Source organism: Haliaeetus leucocephalus, unplaced genomic scaffold, assembly GCF_000737465.1.
Source record: "Haliaeetus leucocephalus isolate CR32 unplaced genomic scaffold, Haliaeetus_leucocephalus-4.0 Scaffold450, whole genome shotgun sequence".
Taxonomy (NCBI): Eukaryota; Metazoa; Chordata; class Aves; order Accipitriformes; family Accipitridae; genus Haliaeetus; species Haliaeetus leucocephalus.
Genome location: NW_010972886.1, coordinates 5,144,664 through 5,162,287, shown reverse-complemented (window position 1 = coordinate 5,162,287; position 17,624 = coordinate 5,144,664). Strand labels below are relative to the sequence as shown.

The 17,624-nt window shown below is 39.1% G+C and overlaps 1 protein-coding gene across 1 annotated transcript in view; it reads right to left on the bottom strand.

The window, feature by feature from the left end:
• MOXD1 (monooxygenase, DBH-like 1) overlaps window positions 1-17,624 on the bottom strand; it is a 57,692-nt gene that overhangs the window by 18,333 nt on the left and 21,735 nt on the right. The window contains exon 10 of the mRNA XM_010575038.1: window positions 589-768. Within this exon, the coding sequence (XP_010573340.1) occupies window positions 589-768 (180 nt within the window). The remainder of the gene's footprint in view (window positions 1-588; window positions 769-17,624) is intronic.

The window sequence follows — 17,624 nt, the reverse complement described above, 5'->3', positions numbered from 1 at the left end:
TGTGCTGGCACTGCACTGACACAGGATCACTCCTACACTGAAATGACATCTCTTTGGGCAGGGTAGGGTAGGGAAACTTCAGCACAATACGCCTGAATGAGGCGACACTGTAACCAGGTCCTAGTGAGGCAAAAAATGCATTAAATGTACATCTAACTTCATTTGGAAAATCTTGCTTCCATGTCTTTTATGCAGTCACCTACAGAGACTGCTTTTCTTTCTGTCATTCTCCACAGGTAGCAGATACTGGTCATTGCTGGAGACAGTGTATTTCCATATCAGATGGGACAAGCTGATACAGTGACAGACTTCCATGCTCCCAAGCCATCTTTCTTCCCCTAAGGCATCAACTCTCTCTATACTTTTCATTACTTTTAGCTTGTCACCCTGGATGATCATTGCATTTCATACTTCAAAGGCCAACAAGAAGTTGAGGATTTACTGGTGAGGCATTTACGGATTGTGATTGTGTACACTTAAAACCAGACAGATTAAGTAATCACTAATATACTAGGAAGAAGCTTCATTATAATACACACCCTCCTAAAGCCCCATTGATGAACTATGCTGGACAGCCATTCATCCTACCTCTCCTCCAATGGCCCAAGCGAAAATGACTGTCTCACATGTGAGAAAAGAGTCTGGCATGTTGGGGTGGTAACACTCATGCCCGTAGTCTAGCACACTGTCATTCAAATTGCTGCTGCACTGGTAGAGCAGGATATGGTGCACCAGATTCTCATGGCCCTTCTGGATCAATGGCTCAACCTGTCAATGTTAAAATGAAAAAGAAAGAAAATACATCTCAAATGTGACTATTTCAACGCAGGTATGCAGACAGAACTAAAAATTACAGGGTACATTTTTTTTTTAAAAGAGGAGCTTTAACATTAGGTTGAGATGTTACTTCAGCACTCTGCACCCCCAAGCATTGAAAACTTCATTGCCCAAGTGTATCAACAGGGGACAAGAAGAAAATTCTGTGCCTTCACGAAAACTCTATTGCCATCTATCATTCCAATACAAAAGGAATATAAACCAGCTGAAAGTCTGTTCAGCTAAACCAGCTTGGTATCTGAACTACTCAGAACTTTTCATCCCTGTTTCTGCCTCTTTTGTACTATTTCAAACTAGAGCTGCCCATAGATTCTGTACATCTAGGGTGAGCCTGGAGGCATACCCCACATTACTCAGTGCCTCAAGATGGACTTTCAAATTTTTTTGACATCTACAAGAAACTAGAATTATTTTACAATCTGCTCAGTTGTAAAGACTTTATTAACATGAAGTCATTCCTGAGAGGTCGGGTGCTCCAGCCTGTTTATGGCAGTGATGAGCTGGAGGGCTCTCAAGGGTGCCCGGGTGCCCCGAGTATAATTTGGCCACCGAACTTCAGGGTAGGCTGAAATTATTTCATTCCCATATAACAGTGTTCACTCTATTTGGATGGATGATGTTAAATCATCTCTGTCAGAGATGACAACCCTGGGGCAAACATGAATACTTCAGAAAAAGATTATTTTGTTTTTCAGAAAGATCATATTCCACAAAATATCAGCATATAGAAAACAGTATTAAAATGAAAGGAGTTTTTCCTTTGCTTTTGCTTTCAAAGATTGCATCCCATTCTATCATATCTACCTTCAAGCTGAATAAGATACACATTAATGTTTTCACAAGAAACGTAAAGCTTTAGCAATGCAACTCTTAAAATGTAGGGTGCCATGCAGTATTGCCTTTTAATTTTGGGAAAAAGAAGGTATTTTAAACAGGAAAAAATGTATATATATCCTAAATTTGCATCCATTTGCTTTTGCAAGCACATGAACCCTAGCTACCAGAGGACCAGAACAGGGTAAGCAAGAACAGTTTATTACGTTATTAAAATATTGTCAGCACAGTATTGTTACCAGAAATTTATCTCTCTGCACTTTGTTCAAACCACTAAACCAATTACAAAAGAGGAAGGGCAGGAAGAAGCAACCAGAGCCCATGCATATCAAGACCACCCTCGTCGATATGAATCTGCAAAATACCATTGAAGTTAGGCTCTCGGGGAGTCCAGCTGCTGCTGAGTACCTGCATGTCTGTCCAAGAAGTGCACAACCCAAACCCACCCACTTCACTGTGCTTAGAAGTCAATGGAACGATGCCAATTTACACGGAAGCACCAAAGTTCTGTTCTGATGGCAAGACTGAAATACTTCACAAGAGATCTTCTGTACTGTTCTCAGTAATCCCTATTTCAGCTAGTGTTACCGTCATCATGAATTACTGTACTATGGAAGCAAAAGGTATTTTTGAAGAAGAGAGTCAGTTTTCCCATCAGATAAGAATTTATTCCCAAATATATCAGACTGACTGACAAAGATTCAGAAATCCATTTCAGCTTGATGTTGCTTCTTCCCTCTGCTCTATCATATACCTGCATACTTATCCAAATACTGCAGAACCAAAACACGCTCATATCATGGCAGCTTATACATTAAGTAGCAGTATATATCTCTCAAGAATTCTGAAGCTCCACACAATATACAGGTTAGCCAGTCAAATGGTTATGGGAATATTATCCCTGTATCTACCAAGAAAAAAAAAGAGTATTTTTGTCCCAACATATGATAGTTCTGCCTGCTGCTACATGATCCCAGCACCTGCTGTGCTTACAATCGCTACTTCAAAACCAACTTCCCCTGAAAACAATGGGACATCACCAAAATTAGAAACTCGCATCCTGTCATCAGTTTTTAGTGGCAGTTACCTAAACAATAACAGCACTTCAAAAAGTAGTTTGGTTCAGCTTTCTTCAGTGAAGAAAAGAAAAAAAAACTAGAGAAAACCCTTAAGCATCTTTCAGATGCATCTTGTAGGACAACTTACATTCTTCAGATGAACAAATAGATAATGAAAAGCAGCAGCAAAGTTACACTTTTTACACATTTTTATTACAATTTGGTTAAAGAGGTGCCACCTTTCTCTCTCCCCTTTTAAATAAATAGAGAAAAAAAGAAACTATTAGGAGTGGTTAATAATCTATCAACAAAAATATTAGGAAAATATTATTAATCACAAATTGTTCATTTCCCAGAAATGTATGGAAATATTTTAATGGCCAGCTCCCTAAGGATCACAGCATCATTTCTGATTGAAACAAGAGAAGGAAGAGAAGCAGACCCCCTAGACACGTTGGATTCCCTTTCTCTGATTCGATGAATAGCTAACTGTATTTTCTTACTAGAATAACTTCAGCAGAAAATCAAAAAATACGATCTCATTCTCTACTGTAGTGATTAACTGGAGAAGGGATTTAACCATGCCATTCTACATCCCAGGTGAGTGCTGCCCTATTTACTCAGCCATTTGTTATTTTAGCTTATAGAATAAGTTGGTTATTTAGGCTGCCTCCCTCTTCCTCTCTCACTTTCCACTAAGAGCATCTGTACAGCTTAGTTTACTCCAAGCTGAAAAGAAATTCCACAACCTCTTTTTTTTTTTTTCCTCCAGATAAACAAAATTCTTGTTTTCTGGCCAGCCTTACAGACAATGATGAACAATAACTGAGTTTCTCAAATATGGGGCCAAATTCAGCAAATCACTAATGCATTTAAAAGTGCACATAAGTAGTCCCAGGTGTAAAATTAGTTGCTAGAGCAGGTATCTATAATTAAATATGCAGATCAGGGTGGCCTGGTTTCCAGAGTACTTGCGGCCTCAATGAATGATAACACAATTTGCAGGGCTCATCTCCTACAAGGTTATTCCTGTATTAACAGATCTTGATCAGTCTTGACCCTTAACTATAGGCATTCATTTTTAAAACGTGGGCTGTTTAACAAACACATTCAAAGTTTCCAGTTCTTTTAATTTTTTAAGCATAAAGTTTTTGGTTCTTTGATAGTCTTTAATCCCCAAATCACACAACAGAATGCTAAACTAAGCTAAGGTTTACTTTTGCAGGTCTCCAGTCACAATAATAGGGGACCAACCCTGAAAAGTCACCCTGACTGTCTTGTTAATTTGTCTCAGGAAACAGTGCAACTTTTAGAATACTTATGAAAAGATAATAATTTACTGTGGTAAATTAGGGCAAAGGAATGAAATACAGAAAAAGTGATAAAAATAGGCATAGCACATAATAGTCAATAAACTCTGCAGATTTAAAAGAACAATTGATTTTTATTTGGATTCATATTTATACATAGCACTGTTAACTCTGTTCTCGTAGTGTAAGGGAACTCTCAAATGACACTTTCAGCCACCAGTAACTGAGTAATTTAGATGGGCTGCAGTGAAAATGGAAATCTGCCTTTCAATAATTATGGGGAAACCTGTGACTTTGAAACATAGTTCCTTCCCCTTTCCTTGCTAATTCCTACCCACCTCTTGCTAGCCAAGGGAGTCAAGAAAGAGGCTGAAAGGAGACTGAAAGGGAATATGCATATAACTACTGGTTTTCCCCATTTCACATCATTCTTTGAGGCTCATCTGTGGTGCTTTCACTGCTGCTGACATGCCAGGAAGACCCAGCTGTCAGAGTTCATCTCTTTCCCATGTTGTGAATAAGCCTGCAGAGATACTGCACCACCAGGGCACCTCGGTGACTTCTTCCCCTGCAGGCAAAGTGCATTTTCTGCTTGACATTTCCTAACTGCCAGAGGCTCAGAGAACAAAAGCTCTATATCCACCCTCCATCAAAATGCCGAAAGCGTTTGGGACCACAAAACATAAGCGCATGCAACAAGACATGTTCTCTCCTGCTTTTTCATGAAACCTGCAGAAAGAAGCTCCTGTTTTATTATTCATGATGATTTGCTTTCTGCATCCTCTCTACCTTTCTTGAAAGCTTGGGCAAAAGATCTTTCTAACCGAGCACACTGACATATATGAACCTATCTGACTCGCACTAACAGAGATAAAAAAATAATAGATGTACTGTAATTCCCCACCACATCAAATCAGGTTTTCCAAAGAAGGAGATATTTAAAATACACTGCACTCAAATGCAAAATGAAGACACTGCCTTCTTCAGCCAAAAGCATGGGTTACAGTTATGGTGTTTGGTTTGCATGACCTGTACTCCTCGGGCAGGTTGAGAGGCTTTACAGAGCTCCTTTCGTCATACTGGATCTCTTAGCACTTCTGAAACTCCTGACTTTCAAAGAAAATAAAATAACAAGTCTTCAATTTATTATCAAGTTAAAACAGATAAGACGTGGGCTTTCCATCTGAAATCCTATTCTAGTCAACAGGCTGACATCACATGAACAGAGAAACATGAACATGCTTACATTTGCCACTGCCAGGTTATTTGGCTTCAATTTGTCTTCCTCTCTTCAATATTTCCTATTATCCCTTTACCTACTGCACAACTGAGCCTACCACATGTCATTTTTTCTTAAAAAAAAACAAGCCAAAATTGTAACATAGTAGAGCCTTGCATCTCAAGCTGCTGATAAGCTCGGTCAAGATACTAATGTACGATGTATTAAAAAGGATGAAAATGCAAACAGCTTAAATGGTCCAAGAAGTTAGATTCCCTACAAGGGAAAAATATCTCCAGAAACCTGGAAGTCTTTCTTACTTATTCCTGTTTATCTCCCTTTTTATTTGCTTGGCTCTCTTTGATGTTAACAGCTGTGGTTTGTTCTTCATGCTTGCTTGGGAGAATGATGAATGTTAGTAAACTATATCCATAGTCTCCCCATAGTGTCCCTGTTAGAAAATGTAGCCCACTGCATGTGGGCTGACTTTATTTTTATATATGAAAATGGCAACAGGTTTTTGATCTCGTTGCAGTGATGCTTCTACACTGAAATGTCAAATGAAAAATATGATTTTATTTTTTCTGGCTCAAAAGGTAGCTTCAACTTAATCTTACATTTTAAAGACACTATGGGATGGTATATTGGCATATAAATGACTCTGAATAAGGCCACAGCCTTACGCAATACCTTGTGTATGTAGCTGGTGATGACGCAGGGAAAAAACATTATTCTGTAGTCTCAAAATTGAGAATAAAAGTTTGACACAGTATTTTTGTCCTGACACTGCTGCATCTAAGAGAGGTTCTAGCCTGTGGTTGGTTATTTTATTTATACGAGCTTGCCATGTCTCTGATTAACTCAGACCAAAAAGTGATGGTTGTGAAACCGAGTACTGGCTGAGTTTACCTGAGAGAATTTTTGTAGCAGAAGACAAAGTTATAGGGTCTCTGCTTTCTATACTTATCCTCAGGAAGAACTATTACCTTCTTACTGATTACTCCAGTCTTTGTACTTCTTTCACAAATGTGTACCATGCGCATATATTGAAATATTTGTCTGATTTAGAAAAGCTCTTCAAAAGGTAGACATGATGTCTTCTTATTAGGAAGCATCAAGGTTTTTTTCTGATTTTGTTTTTTCTGCTTTTCAAATGTGTAGTTGTGGAATGAACAAATATTTATCTAAACCAACTCTTTTAAGGTTTCAGATTTTTTCTTCAGAAAAGCAAATACTTAGAATACTTGGCTTAATAAAGTTGGGTCTTTTTCAGAAAAAAACTCCATGTATTCCAGAAAAAACTCAATAATAATATGGTTTTATTTTCATATGAACGTTCTGAAAGAAAAACACCAGTCGTTTGCTGACTAACATTGCTTCTTGCACACAACCCAGAGGTGTGCTGAGCAAAAACTCAAGAGCTGGAAATATGCCTCTGAGCTGGGGTAGGCGTCTAAGTCCATGACTCCAGGGCAGACCAGGATTTTAACCCTAACAACCTAACAGCTATTTCACATCAGCAGAAAAGCCTGCCTAGGCCAGCATCACATCTGGGACACTAATCTGCTGCAGACTTTCAGCCTGGAGTTCAGGCATCCTGGGGTCAAGCGGGGACCACCCTCCCAGTGCCCCCCCCCCGCCCCATCTGTCAGAAAGCATTAAATTAATGCCACAGAATAGTTACAGCTGAAAGAGATACCTCCAATGCTTAACTGGCTGCAGCCTAGCATGGACTAGCTGCCATAATCTTTCCCAAGATCAGCGGTATCATTTGCACATACACAGCTAAGTGCCCATTTGTTTTCCCCACTGTACAATCCAGATCCTAAATTCAGCCATCATTACCAACAAAGCCCTTTAACTCGCCCTCTGTCCCAAGTGCTTCAGAGTTTATACTGTGCCGCCTACTTAGAAAGGTGTATTTTTTGGTGACCGAATTGCAGGAGGCAGAGTAAAGCCACTGTTCCTGGTTCACCAGTGGTCATCTATGTACAACGGGGAGCATTACTGCTTGACTTGAGTTGTCCTTCAAATGTCAAAATATTCACCCAAATTATTTTCATACACATTTTTCACATCTTCCAGCTGGAGGAAAATATAACCTGTATAGTTAGTGACATATCTTGATTCTCATATTTTAATAATAAAAAAAAAGAGATGGAGATGAGAAAAAGGCCCAGAAACAGCAACCGTCCCTACCCCCAACCCCATAATGTGATTAGGTAAGGTTTCGTTGGACAATGGAAATTTTCCAGACCAAAACCAGAGGTTCCATACAACTTAAGGCATTGAAATTTGCATGATTCCTCCTTAATATGTGTGGAGGGGTTTTTTCCAAAGCGAGATTCAAATACAGGACATAATCCCAAGTTGAAACAACAGTGCTGACTTATTTATTTATTTAAGCTGTATTGTGGGCATTTAGGTTTAACTGGCTTTGGGTATACTTTAAAAAGCATAACAAAAATTCTAACATCACTGTGAAGTCCTTACCACATGAATGGAAAACCTTATTCAAAGCACAGATATTTCCTGTTCTTGGTGTAAAGAAGAAAGGATTTGTTAACACAGTGAGTGCATTGTTCAATGAGGGCTCTTATTTAAGTTTTATTAGTATACCACACTAAGAAGTAATTACCATACCTCTGTTTTAAGCTGCTGAATTTTTGTTGGAAAAGAATACATACTTTCAGGTAAAAGTTACTGTTGCTGTGCTGTTGGCCTGGAGAGGAGGCTATATATCTAAATTCACACAAGTCTTTCTGTCCCCATATACCACTGCTAATGATTATCCTGTACGTCCAGAATTTCTACAGGTCCGTGTGCAGAACAACTTAAATATTTTAAGTAGGAGAGAGGAATCAAACAACACAATAACCAATAAACCCAAACATTTACAAATGAGAACTAGAGATGGATTTAGGGCTTCTTGTTCTCTCTGCCATCAAGTCCATTCCCAAATTCTTATTCCTAATTAATCACCTGGAACTCCGCCACTCAAAGAGTTTCAGTCCTTAAAGGCATGCAGTAATTTAAACTAAATCCAAAAGAAGTATACCTCAAAGAAATATTCATAAAACATTTTTTTCTGCCTGAGGTATGTCTGAAGATTTAAGATAACTCATTTAGTAACAGTTAAAAAGTATAACCCTGAGGAGCAATCTGATAAAAAGCTCAGGTCAAGAAAAAACATGTTTCATTCAGTTACGCTTCCTGGCAATACACTCATTGCACTCTTAAGCAGCAGAAACACCAGCAGAGTGGTTGCGGTATTCAGTGCGGCCATAGTCTCTCAACACAGTTGACACACTCCAAGCAGAATTAATCAGCAATTAATCAGCAACATCATTACTTTCTTGTGAAAACAACATCACAATAAAGTAATATGTAACAAAATACGTTTCAGATCTAAAGCCAAAATGGTAGTCTATAAAGAGTTTATATATATCAAGAGGAACATGTAACTTTAATAGTCTGAAGTCAACAAAGGTACTCCCTTTTGTTCATGAAATCACCGTTCATGCACAGCAATGTCTATCTATTTCTTCGAGATGGCAATGGAAGAGGCTTTTATTTTATTGTACAACTGCAAAACGTTCCCTTCAATAGTGTAGCTTAATAGCATCGTACTGTTTCTCCTCCTGCTTGGGAGTGAATGCGCAGCTTTGCTCGATGACAGAGCATGTAAGAATTTACAGCGTGTCCATTTCTTGTTTTACACATATTGGGGTATACTGATAGGAAACATGTTTCCTGACAAGGAAATGCTGACTTCTGTGAAGGACTACCGAAAGGGAACACACATGAGAAAGACCTTAGGCATTCAGATACTGAGCTTATACAGGAGTCACCAACCTGGGCACTCTGGCACATAAAGCTGAAAGGAAAGCATGGGGTAAAATAAGCACAAGTCTCATGATTTTGACATGACACAGCCTCCTGAGTCAGCAGAACAAATCTTGGCAGCTACTGCTCATAACCCTCTAAAAAGTTATATTTACAGGCTTAACATACAAACATGAGATGGCTTACAGAATAAGTGCAGTTAGGTAATGCCTACATTAATACTACAATTTCCACATTTTCTCACCCCGAGCCAGATCCTGGTACCCTTGTGCAGTGCTTCAACACCCCTCAGCGGCACCCATGAAGTCACACAACAAGGGCCATTTTCAGATGACCTGATTCTTTGAAGTCACTTGAGAATACTGTATTAAAATTATACTACATTAATTCTCTAGAAACCAAAAGTGTAATTGGCACTTCATAAAACAGAAAGACACAGTTTCAGTCCAAGCAATTTAAGAGATAGTAATAGAAAGGTCACTGAAATGAGAGGATGGAGAAAGGAGACTAAAGAGCATTAGTTTGCAGTTTATAATAATCTGCTTAGATACTTATGTTTTCTCAGGTTAGGGTTGTTTGGGGGTTGTGTATTTTAGTTAGATTTAAGATGCAAATTATTTTCATACCAGGTAAATCTTCACCTCAGTCTTGGTGCAAAGCAAAACTATTCACCATCTACCTGTGGTTCAGTTGTCATCTGTGTGGATTTCGATGTCACGCATGCTATGTGTGGATGTGGTGGAGTGGTATTGTCTGACTATTGTCTGTCTATTTTTCCACTGTTATTAATGTTCTTTCTTTCTATTTCACCCCTGGGAGTCAACGAATCTATGCTCTGGACATAGCTGTGACTACTGTGCATTGCAAGTGGAAGCAGAGATGGAGAGGGTATCACAACATCATTCGGTGAGAACTAACCCCACTAGCTGATGCTGGGGTTGCAGAATGAGAGGCCAGTACAGAAGAGAAACACTTTAAACAGATCAGAAATGAAATTTCTTCTCCATTTAAATTACGTTGCAGCAGTTAAATGTGGCCTTACAGAAAGTTTGCTTAAGATGCTGCTACTACGTGACTTGTCTGAATTATAAAGTTGATCTTAAGAAGCAATGCCAAGACGCTAGCAGGACCAAGGCAGGTCTGTTCTGTGATCCATCCAGACACTCACCTCACACCATGCAAGCCCCATCAAGTCAGATTTTACTACCTATGAACCTGCTGTTCTGCTATTTGCACAGAAGATGCTTTATAATTGCTCATCTAAGGCCCAATTCTACTCTGAAATATTTTACTACCTGCTATGATAAGAAGCGTTTATCAGTTGGCCGCAGACAATTCCTAGACATAATTTTCTTATCTTTTCAGTGCACTACCTAATCACAGGCTTACTCTAAAACCAGACACAAAGCTAAGGATGAGGAAGAAGAAAGAGACATGATACAAGACAACATGGGGTTAATCAATAGCAATCCTCTCCTGAAGATCACCCCACAAATCATCTCAGAACTGGAAGGTGAAACACAGAGAGCTTCACAAAAACTGTACCCTCCCCTTCTCCATGCTCACTATTGGTCATATTTTAAGTTAAAGCTCCTGTCATCTCACACTCGTATGTAACTAGAAATTACATAACTTCTGACTTTCATTTAACCAGAAAAATCACATAAAATACATATCTTCCAACCACGTGCTGGCATAGTCAATACATTGCCATAATGGACGGATGTTTTAATTTAAAAAAGAAAAATCAAAGAAACTGGATTAAATTAACTAGATGTTCAAGTTTGCTGATGACAGAAGTGAAGTAAATTATTTTTGCATACTAAGTATGGAATAAATAATGCAGCAATAGCTGCATAGTTTAAGTATTCTTATTGTAAAGATTTACAAGTGAAACGAAAGAAGACTACCGCAAAATAAGAATATGTTTCACTAAAAAATATAAAGTTTGGTGTGACAGTAAAATCTGTGGTCATATGTATTTTCATCTTTGATCACAGAATGAAATAATATATGAAATAATTTTACATATGAAATAATTTAGCAGAACATGAGAGAAGACAGTATTTCCGTTATTTCCCAAGACAGTTGCTTCAGAAACTTAATTTCCAGCCAGTTCAGTTACACGATTCTTTAACACTGCAAAGCCTAATGGGCCAATTCAGGCTTGCACTGAAGAGACAGCCCTTCAGATCAAAGGGCAGATAGCTTACAAGCTCTGCAGCGTAAGATATCATTCGGTTGCCAATCTAATTTACCAAGGCCGAAATTGCTTTGCAGGGGAACATACAGGAAAATACAGAACATTTGTTTATGTCAGGCTGCATGATGCAATTTGCTGGAGTTATCACATTTAGCAAAACATAAAAGTTCAAGCCAGAGAATGACAAGCAGTTACTGTCTGGTATCCCTCAAGTTAAAAATCAGTGCCCTCATTTAGGTACTGAAGGCTACAAGCTGCCCTTCTGGCTTTCAATCAATCGGTCTCTTAAACTGGAGTCCCTTTGTATTTTCACACTGGGGTCTTTGGTATTACTAAAGCATTCCACTGTCAAAAAGCAGAGTTACCCTTGGCAACAAGTTTTTTCTGAGTTTTTACTTCCTTATCAGAGATTGCCCTGAAACTGAACATGAAGATTAACTAGCAGCTGCTGGTGTGCTCCAATACAGGCCTTTCTTCAATTGAAAAGAGGCTCCCTTTCCTAAGGAGATCAACAATGAAAAACTTTGGTGCTTATATAAAAACATGCCCAATGTAACGCTTCTCATTTAATGCTCAATAATTAAGTTTTTTCTGGAAATATGCTTGGCCTGTTTTCACTAGTCACATCTTAAGTTCAGTGCCAAAAAATTACACAAGGTTGTGGTCGAGAAAAATCCATTTTTCCCAAAGGCAAATTAAAAAAAAGTATTATTTTGCAATTTTTACTCCTATCACAATCTCTCCTCTCCCCTGACCATTTTGGTGGGACCTGTCTCCCCTGCTTCATCCATCCGAGAGCTACATATCTAATACAGGCTGGTTATCTGGGTTCTCTCATCTGTCAATAGAGAGAGACTGAGCCATAACAGGGGATGCCTGAGCTCACATATTTCAGACACGTCTTCTAAGATGATACAAATGCCTATTTTTGCCACTGTAAGGTCATTTAAGCAGCTGGCTCAGACCTGTAGATAAGCCCACTTAGATGAGAGGAAGCCCATCTTTGCGGTTGGAAATTTACTGTCTTTAATGTGTTGCCCGAGTTTAATTTATTGTACTTAAGAGCTACTGTATTTTGACCACCTAGCCTAATCCTCAGCGTGGGGCTTCTTCCCCATTTCAGCAGCACTAAACCTGCTCACTCCAGTCTCATAAGCAGGTTCAAATAATGGACACAAAAGGAGTGCTTTATACAGGAATCCAAATGTTTAAGAGCTTACAAAAATGCAACCTACTATCCTCCTTTCCAACGCCAAATGCCCTCTAAAACTGGGTGTCCCATTAAAAAAGTTCTCTTACAGAATCTGAGGTACTTTATGCTCTTGAGCACAGCCACATCGCAGCCCTTCTGCCAGTACTTCCTCTGACTATACTAGTTTCAAAAAAACCCAGAAAGTTTAGAACTGCAGGAAAATGAGTAACTCTTCAAGAAAAGACATGTAGAAAGAGCTAAATGACCCTACTACCCAATTGTATTTGTTATTTTACATAAACTGTTTTTCCTACTCTTAATAGTGAAATTCAATGTCTGACATGTTTTTGCCTATGGGATTATTACTACTGAAGCCTGGGAACTACTTTCCCTGAGGAAAACACAGTATATTTCAAAGAAATTAAGAAAATATAGAGGGAAAATTTATGGAGTGTTGAAACTAGCACAGACATGCTATACACTGAAGCTGAAAAGCTTCACACAACTCGATTATGGCACGCCTGGCATGTAGAATATACATACCACTCCTTCACCCATATATACTGTAAATTTTCAGAAGTTTACACACAGCATTAAACAATTTGTCAGGTGTAGTGGGAGACCACAGGTATAGAGAATTCACAGAAAAATCTAGAGACAGTAGAGGAAATACTCTATCTTAAGGTTTTTAATTGCAGCAGAAAAAACAGTGGAGCACATGGGAGACCTGCGGTTAATGTGAAGCCAAAATAATGAATCTTTAGCAGATGCAGTTATATTAATAAGCAATACAATTAAATTAAACTAACAGAAGCCAGAGTATTGAAACCTAAGCTAAAGACAGTAATAAAAAAAAGCTGTATCTGTAGAACCACAAGTAGAAAGAGCAGTAAAAACAAGCTTTGGACTTAAAGCAAAAGCTGTATTTACTGAAATAGTGGGAAGTATTTCTTATGAATGTGAAACAAATTTTCACTTTCATGCCACTGCTAAACGTCTGCATGATGCCAGCTCACAGTAAGCAAGAAATAAATTCAGCAAATAGGCAGGAAAAAACAATCATCAACAAATAGCCTTACAAACTGTGAAAGTACAGAGAGGCATGTCAGCACACACATTGAAAACCATGAAAATCAGACCTCTCGACGGTACAAGAATTAAAGGATTTCAGAAGCAGCAGCGTGCTGCCACTGAACAACTTGCTTTTTTTGATTTTAAACTGAAAGAGCAATAAGAAAGAGACTTTTAAAACGGGCAATTGACAAGAGGGGGGTTGCTGCAGAGACGCCCCTTTTCAGCGTGTGCTCCTCCGGGTAAGCCCCTCTGCTCTGCCAGCCCCGGCGCGGCAGGGACTCTGCCCGCGAGGGCTCTCCACACCCAGGGAGCTGCCCTCGGCGTGGCTTCAGCTGGGAGACAGAAACCTTTTCATGCAGAGGTCGGTGCACGGACATGCCTGCGTGTCTGCTCCACCAGCGGGTCCCCCCTCCCTCCCGCTGAGAGGTCCTGCCAGAGCAGAGGTCCTTCCCCAGGTGCAGTCAGTGAAACCAGAGAACTTGCTTTAGGGATGTGATTAAGAGGCACGTTCAGGACCAGCCAGAGTAACGATATTTACAAAGAAGAGCTGCAAAAATCCCAGCAAGAAAAAACCTTAAACCCATCTCCAGAAAGTCTGGGCTAATAAATGGAATGCTTTTTTTTTCTAAGCAAGCTACTTCTGAGAAAGCTGCCGGCTAACTTCCGTATGTGAGAAAAATAAAAGTCCCTAGGGTAGCGAGCCTGAGGTACATACCACGGCCTGAAGCTCAAAGCAGCAAAAGAGGCTGAGGCACACGTAGCTGCAGGAGGAGTTTGCAGCCAGGCAGCAACGGGCACTCTCCCATGTAAGGAGCAGCCAGGGTCCATCGCTCCAGGACCACCGCAGAGCCGTCCTGCAAACAGCTGATTTGAAGACAGGCGATTGCCTGCTATTACCTCCCAGCAATCCCTTTCATCTGTTCTGCATATTGTTACTTTCAAAATTGACCTATTACCCCGATAATTGGTTCTGTTAACAAAAAAACATACGGGAGGGAAAACCTGAAGAAGTTTAAGCACATTTTCAAGCAGCCACCACTCAGCCAGGGAGGCAGCTTGAAGCTGAGGAGTGATGCACAAAACCAGCTCGGTGCCTGGTATGGGTTGTAATCTGGGTAACTCTTATCACTATTATGCCCAGCTATTGAGAAATCATCTTATTTTGTTTTATTTCTTAGCAGGCATAATGTTACTATGAGTTATTTCTTCGGGAGTTCCCAGAGGCATCAGAGAAGATCTCGTAACAGAAGGCATTGTAGGAACATGTAGGAAGACACAATCTCTTCCCTAGGGAAGAAGCTGCAAAAGATATGAAACAAAGGAAGATTAAACAGAGAAGTCCCAACCCTGGCTGGATGCCCTGTTATCGCAGTGAAGCTCTGCTCTCCATTAGTAAATGCAGCATGACGAGAAATTACTTATCCATGTCCTTATTCTACCTATGAGATTAACACAAGATTACAATCTTATCTCTTGCACAATTTACATGTCATGTAGTGCAGCTTGATCAAGAAGAGTCAATGAAAATATGCTGTTTCTCATTACCTGAGGTTCTTGGAAAGTAGCATGAATATTATGTAAAGTGAAAGAAAAGACATAAGGCCTTACATAATTTACCTTCGACTGGTTTTGAGATCTCTTATGCTAGTTATTCCTTTATCTTATGCTAACAGAAGAACCCAGGCCTTGCAGTCACTACCCAGACAAGGCTTTTGATTCACTTCAAATCACAAGCTTGCTCATGCAAGCCATCAGGTGGAGGACCGCACCTGAGCTACCAGGAAGGCAAAGGCAGCATTACTGGGACATCTGAAAAAAAAGTTTCTCATTGCCCAGACAGTCATTCAATTTGGGGGACTTCTTTTTCCATGAGAAGAAAAAGCACAAAAGAGGAAAAGGACGTGTTCTGGGCATCCTCACTATGCAGCATCAGAAATGTTTTATTTGTACAAGCGCCGGTCTGGTCCCATGGACCGATGGCCTGTTTCCACCTGGGGGACTTCTGATGTGCTCCTGGCACGCACCCTCCGGTTGAGTTTCACCAAAAGGGTTTCAGTTCACGAGCTCCATGGCTGCTCCATGGCAGTAACCACGCCGAAGTAAGCAAGAAAATCTTGAAGATTCACTTCAGAAGCGTGCTTCTCATCCAAACTAAAACACTACTGGAGATGCACCCTAAGACCAAGTGTTCTCACTTACCCAGCTGTTGCACCACTAGATTGTATTTACAAAATATATTTGTAAATGCTTTGAATATGTTCTGCCTGACAGCATATAGTTACTGTTTTTTAAAATAATGCACGGTCAATGGAAGTTAAAAAATCCTTTTTAATTCGGAATCTGTATTCAGAATCTGGCATTCGTTAACCAGAGATGATTAAAAGTCTTGGCCTCTACCTTTAATGATAGGTCTAATTTTTTTGCACACTGTCTCCTTCATTAAAATGTTGTGCTTTCCTGGTGAAACTGATATTTAAAAAAATACGTTATTACAAAACACTCAGAGCAATTTTCAGGAAGAAAGGAATGACAGAGAACAGCTGAACAGTATGAAAAAAATTCTTATTGTGGCCATTGCACCTACTTGAGACTCCAGATCATCAGCAGATCTACACATAATGCACAGCTTAGCACACACTTCCATGGTGCTGATGGCACACATTGTCCAACAAGGGCTGAACTGCTCTTGAGTGCTCCACAAAATCATACAGGAGGACAGAAATGGCCAAAGTCAGCTCACATGTACGCTACTTAAGTAGACTGAATTATACCAGAGACAAATCTGTACCATTTTCTAAACTTTTTTTCTGTCTGTAAAAATGAGATGTGTAGGTTTGTATGAAAATAGTGCTACAGAAGGAATCCAGAATCAACATCTGTGTAAGTATTTAACTAACACAGACAGTTTGATCAGGCCAACTAATTCATCTGTCCTCCTTTTGTGAAATTCAATCTTTGTTTGCATAGCTAATATCCTCCTGAGTAGCCATAAGCCCCATCCTTTGTGTATCAGTAGGCTTTAGGAAATGTTTAATCAGTTTGCAGGAGTGCATAGATATAATTCCACAACAACCCTCTAGGTGTCATCTACAAAAGTCACATATATGAAAATATAAGTTGTGCCCCTGAAAAGAAATGCTAAGGAAGTGTTCCTACATAATTCTTCTCTCTTTTTGTAATCTGTTTTCTCTCTCTAAACTTTTTTTAAGTGGCAAGATGAAATTTGTTTGCTTTTCTGAAGGTGGAAAATTGCTAAGGATTCTACTCTAATGTTTAACTTTATAAAAAACAAATAAATTGCTGGTTTCAAAATATGATTTCTAAAATTATAATATTCTTTATACATCATCATAAAAATAAAGAATATAAAACTATTCTGAAAGAACACTAGTCAGTGTATTTCTGAGCTAAAATCATGTTTCAGCTTCAATCAACCACAATTTTTTTTTAAATGAATAACTGCATATGCAGTCAGGCAAAACATTTAAAAAATAAATTCAGAAACTATAAATAATAAATACTTCCAGAGAACTTTTTAGCAAAACAGCATGTATCTACAACTTCCACCAAACTTAACATGGAAAGCACGATTCTGATACTACCATTCTGAAGCTCTCTCACTTGAAAGCAGAAAGCTAGGAATCCCAACAAACATACTGTATTACAAGCAAATTCTGCTTTTCATACAGATCTGTGAAAGTAGCTGTCACAAATTTCAAATGTGATTAAAGATCCAGTACCTGAAGGCAGAAATTTGGACCTTGCAATTCTTCATTCTGATAAAGTGCAGAAATGCACAGTATTTCAGGATAACTATAGGTATTTCTCAGACATACACTGGAGATCACATGTTAAGTTCTCTGAGTTAATTTAAAATTTCAGTCTTACTGAATGCATTGGAGAAATATGAATGACAATAATCCAAAAAATGGAACAGAAATGTATACTTAATTCATGGGTTCAAAGAAAGGTAAAAATGGGGGCCAGAGCTATCTCACTGTGCTATCTTAAGCAGTTTAGAACAATAATAATAAGTTGTTCTTTTAGGAGG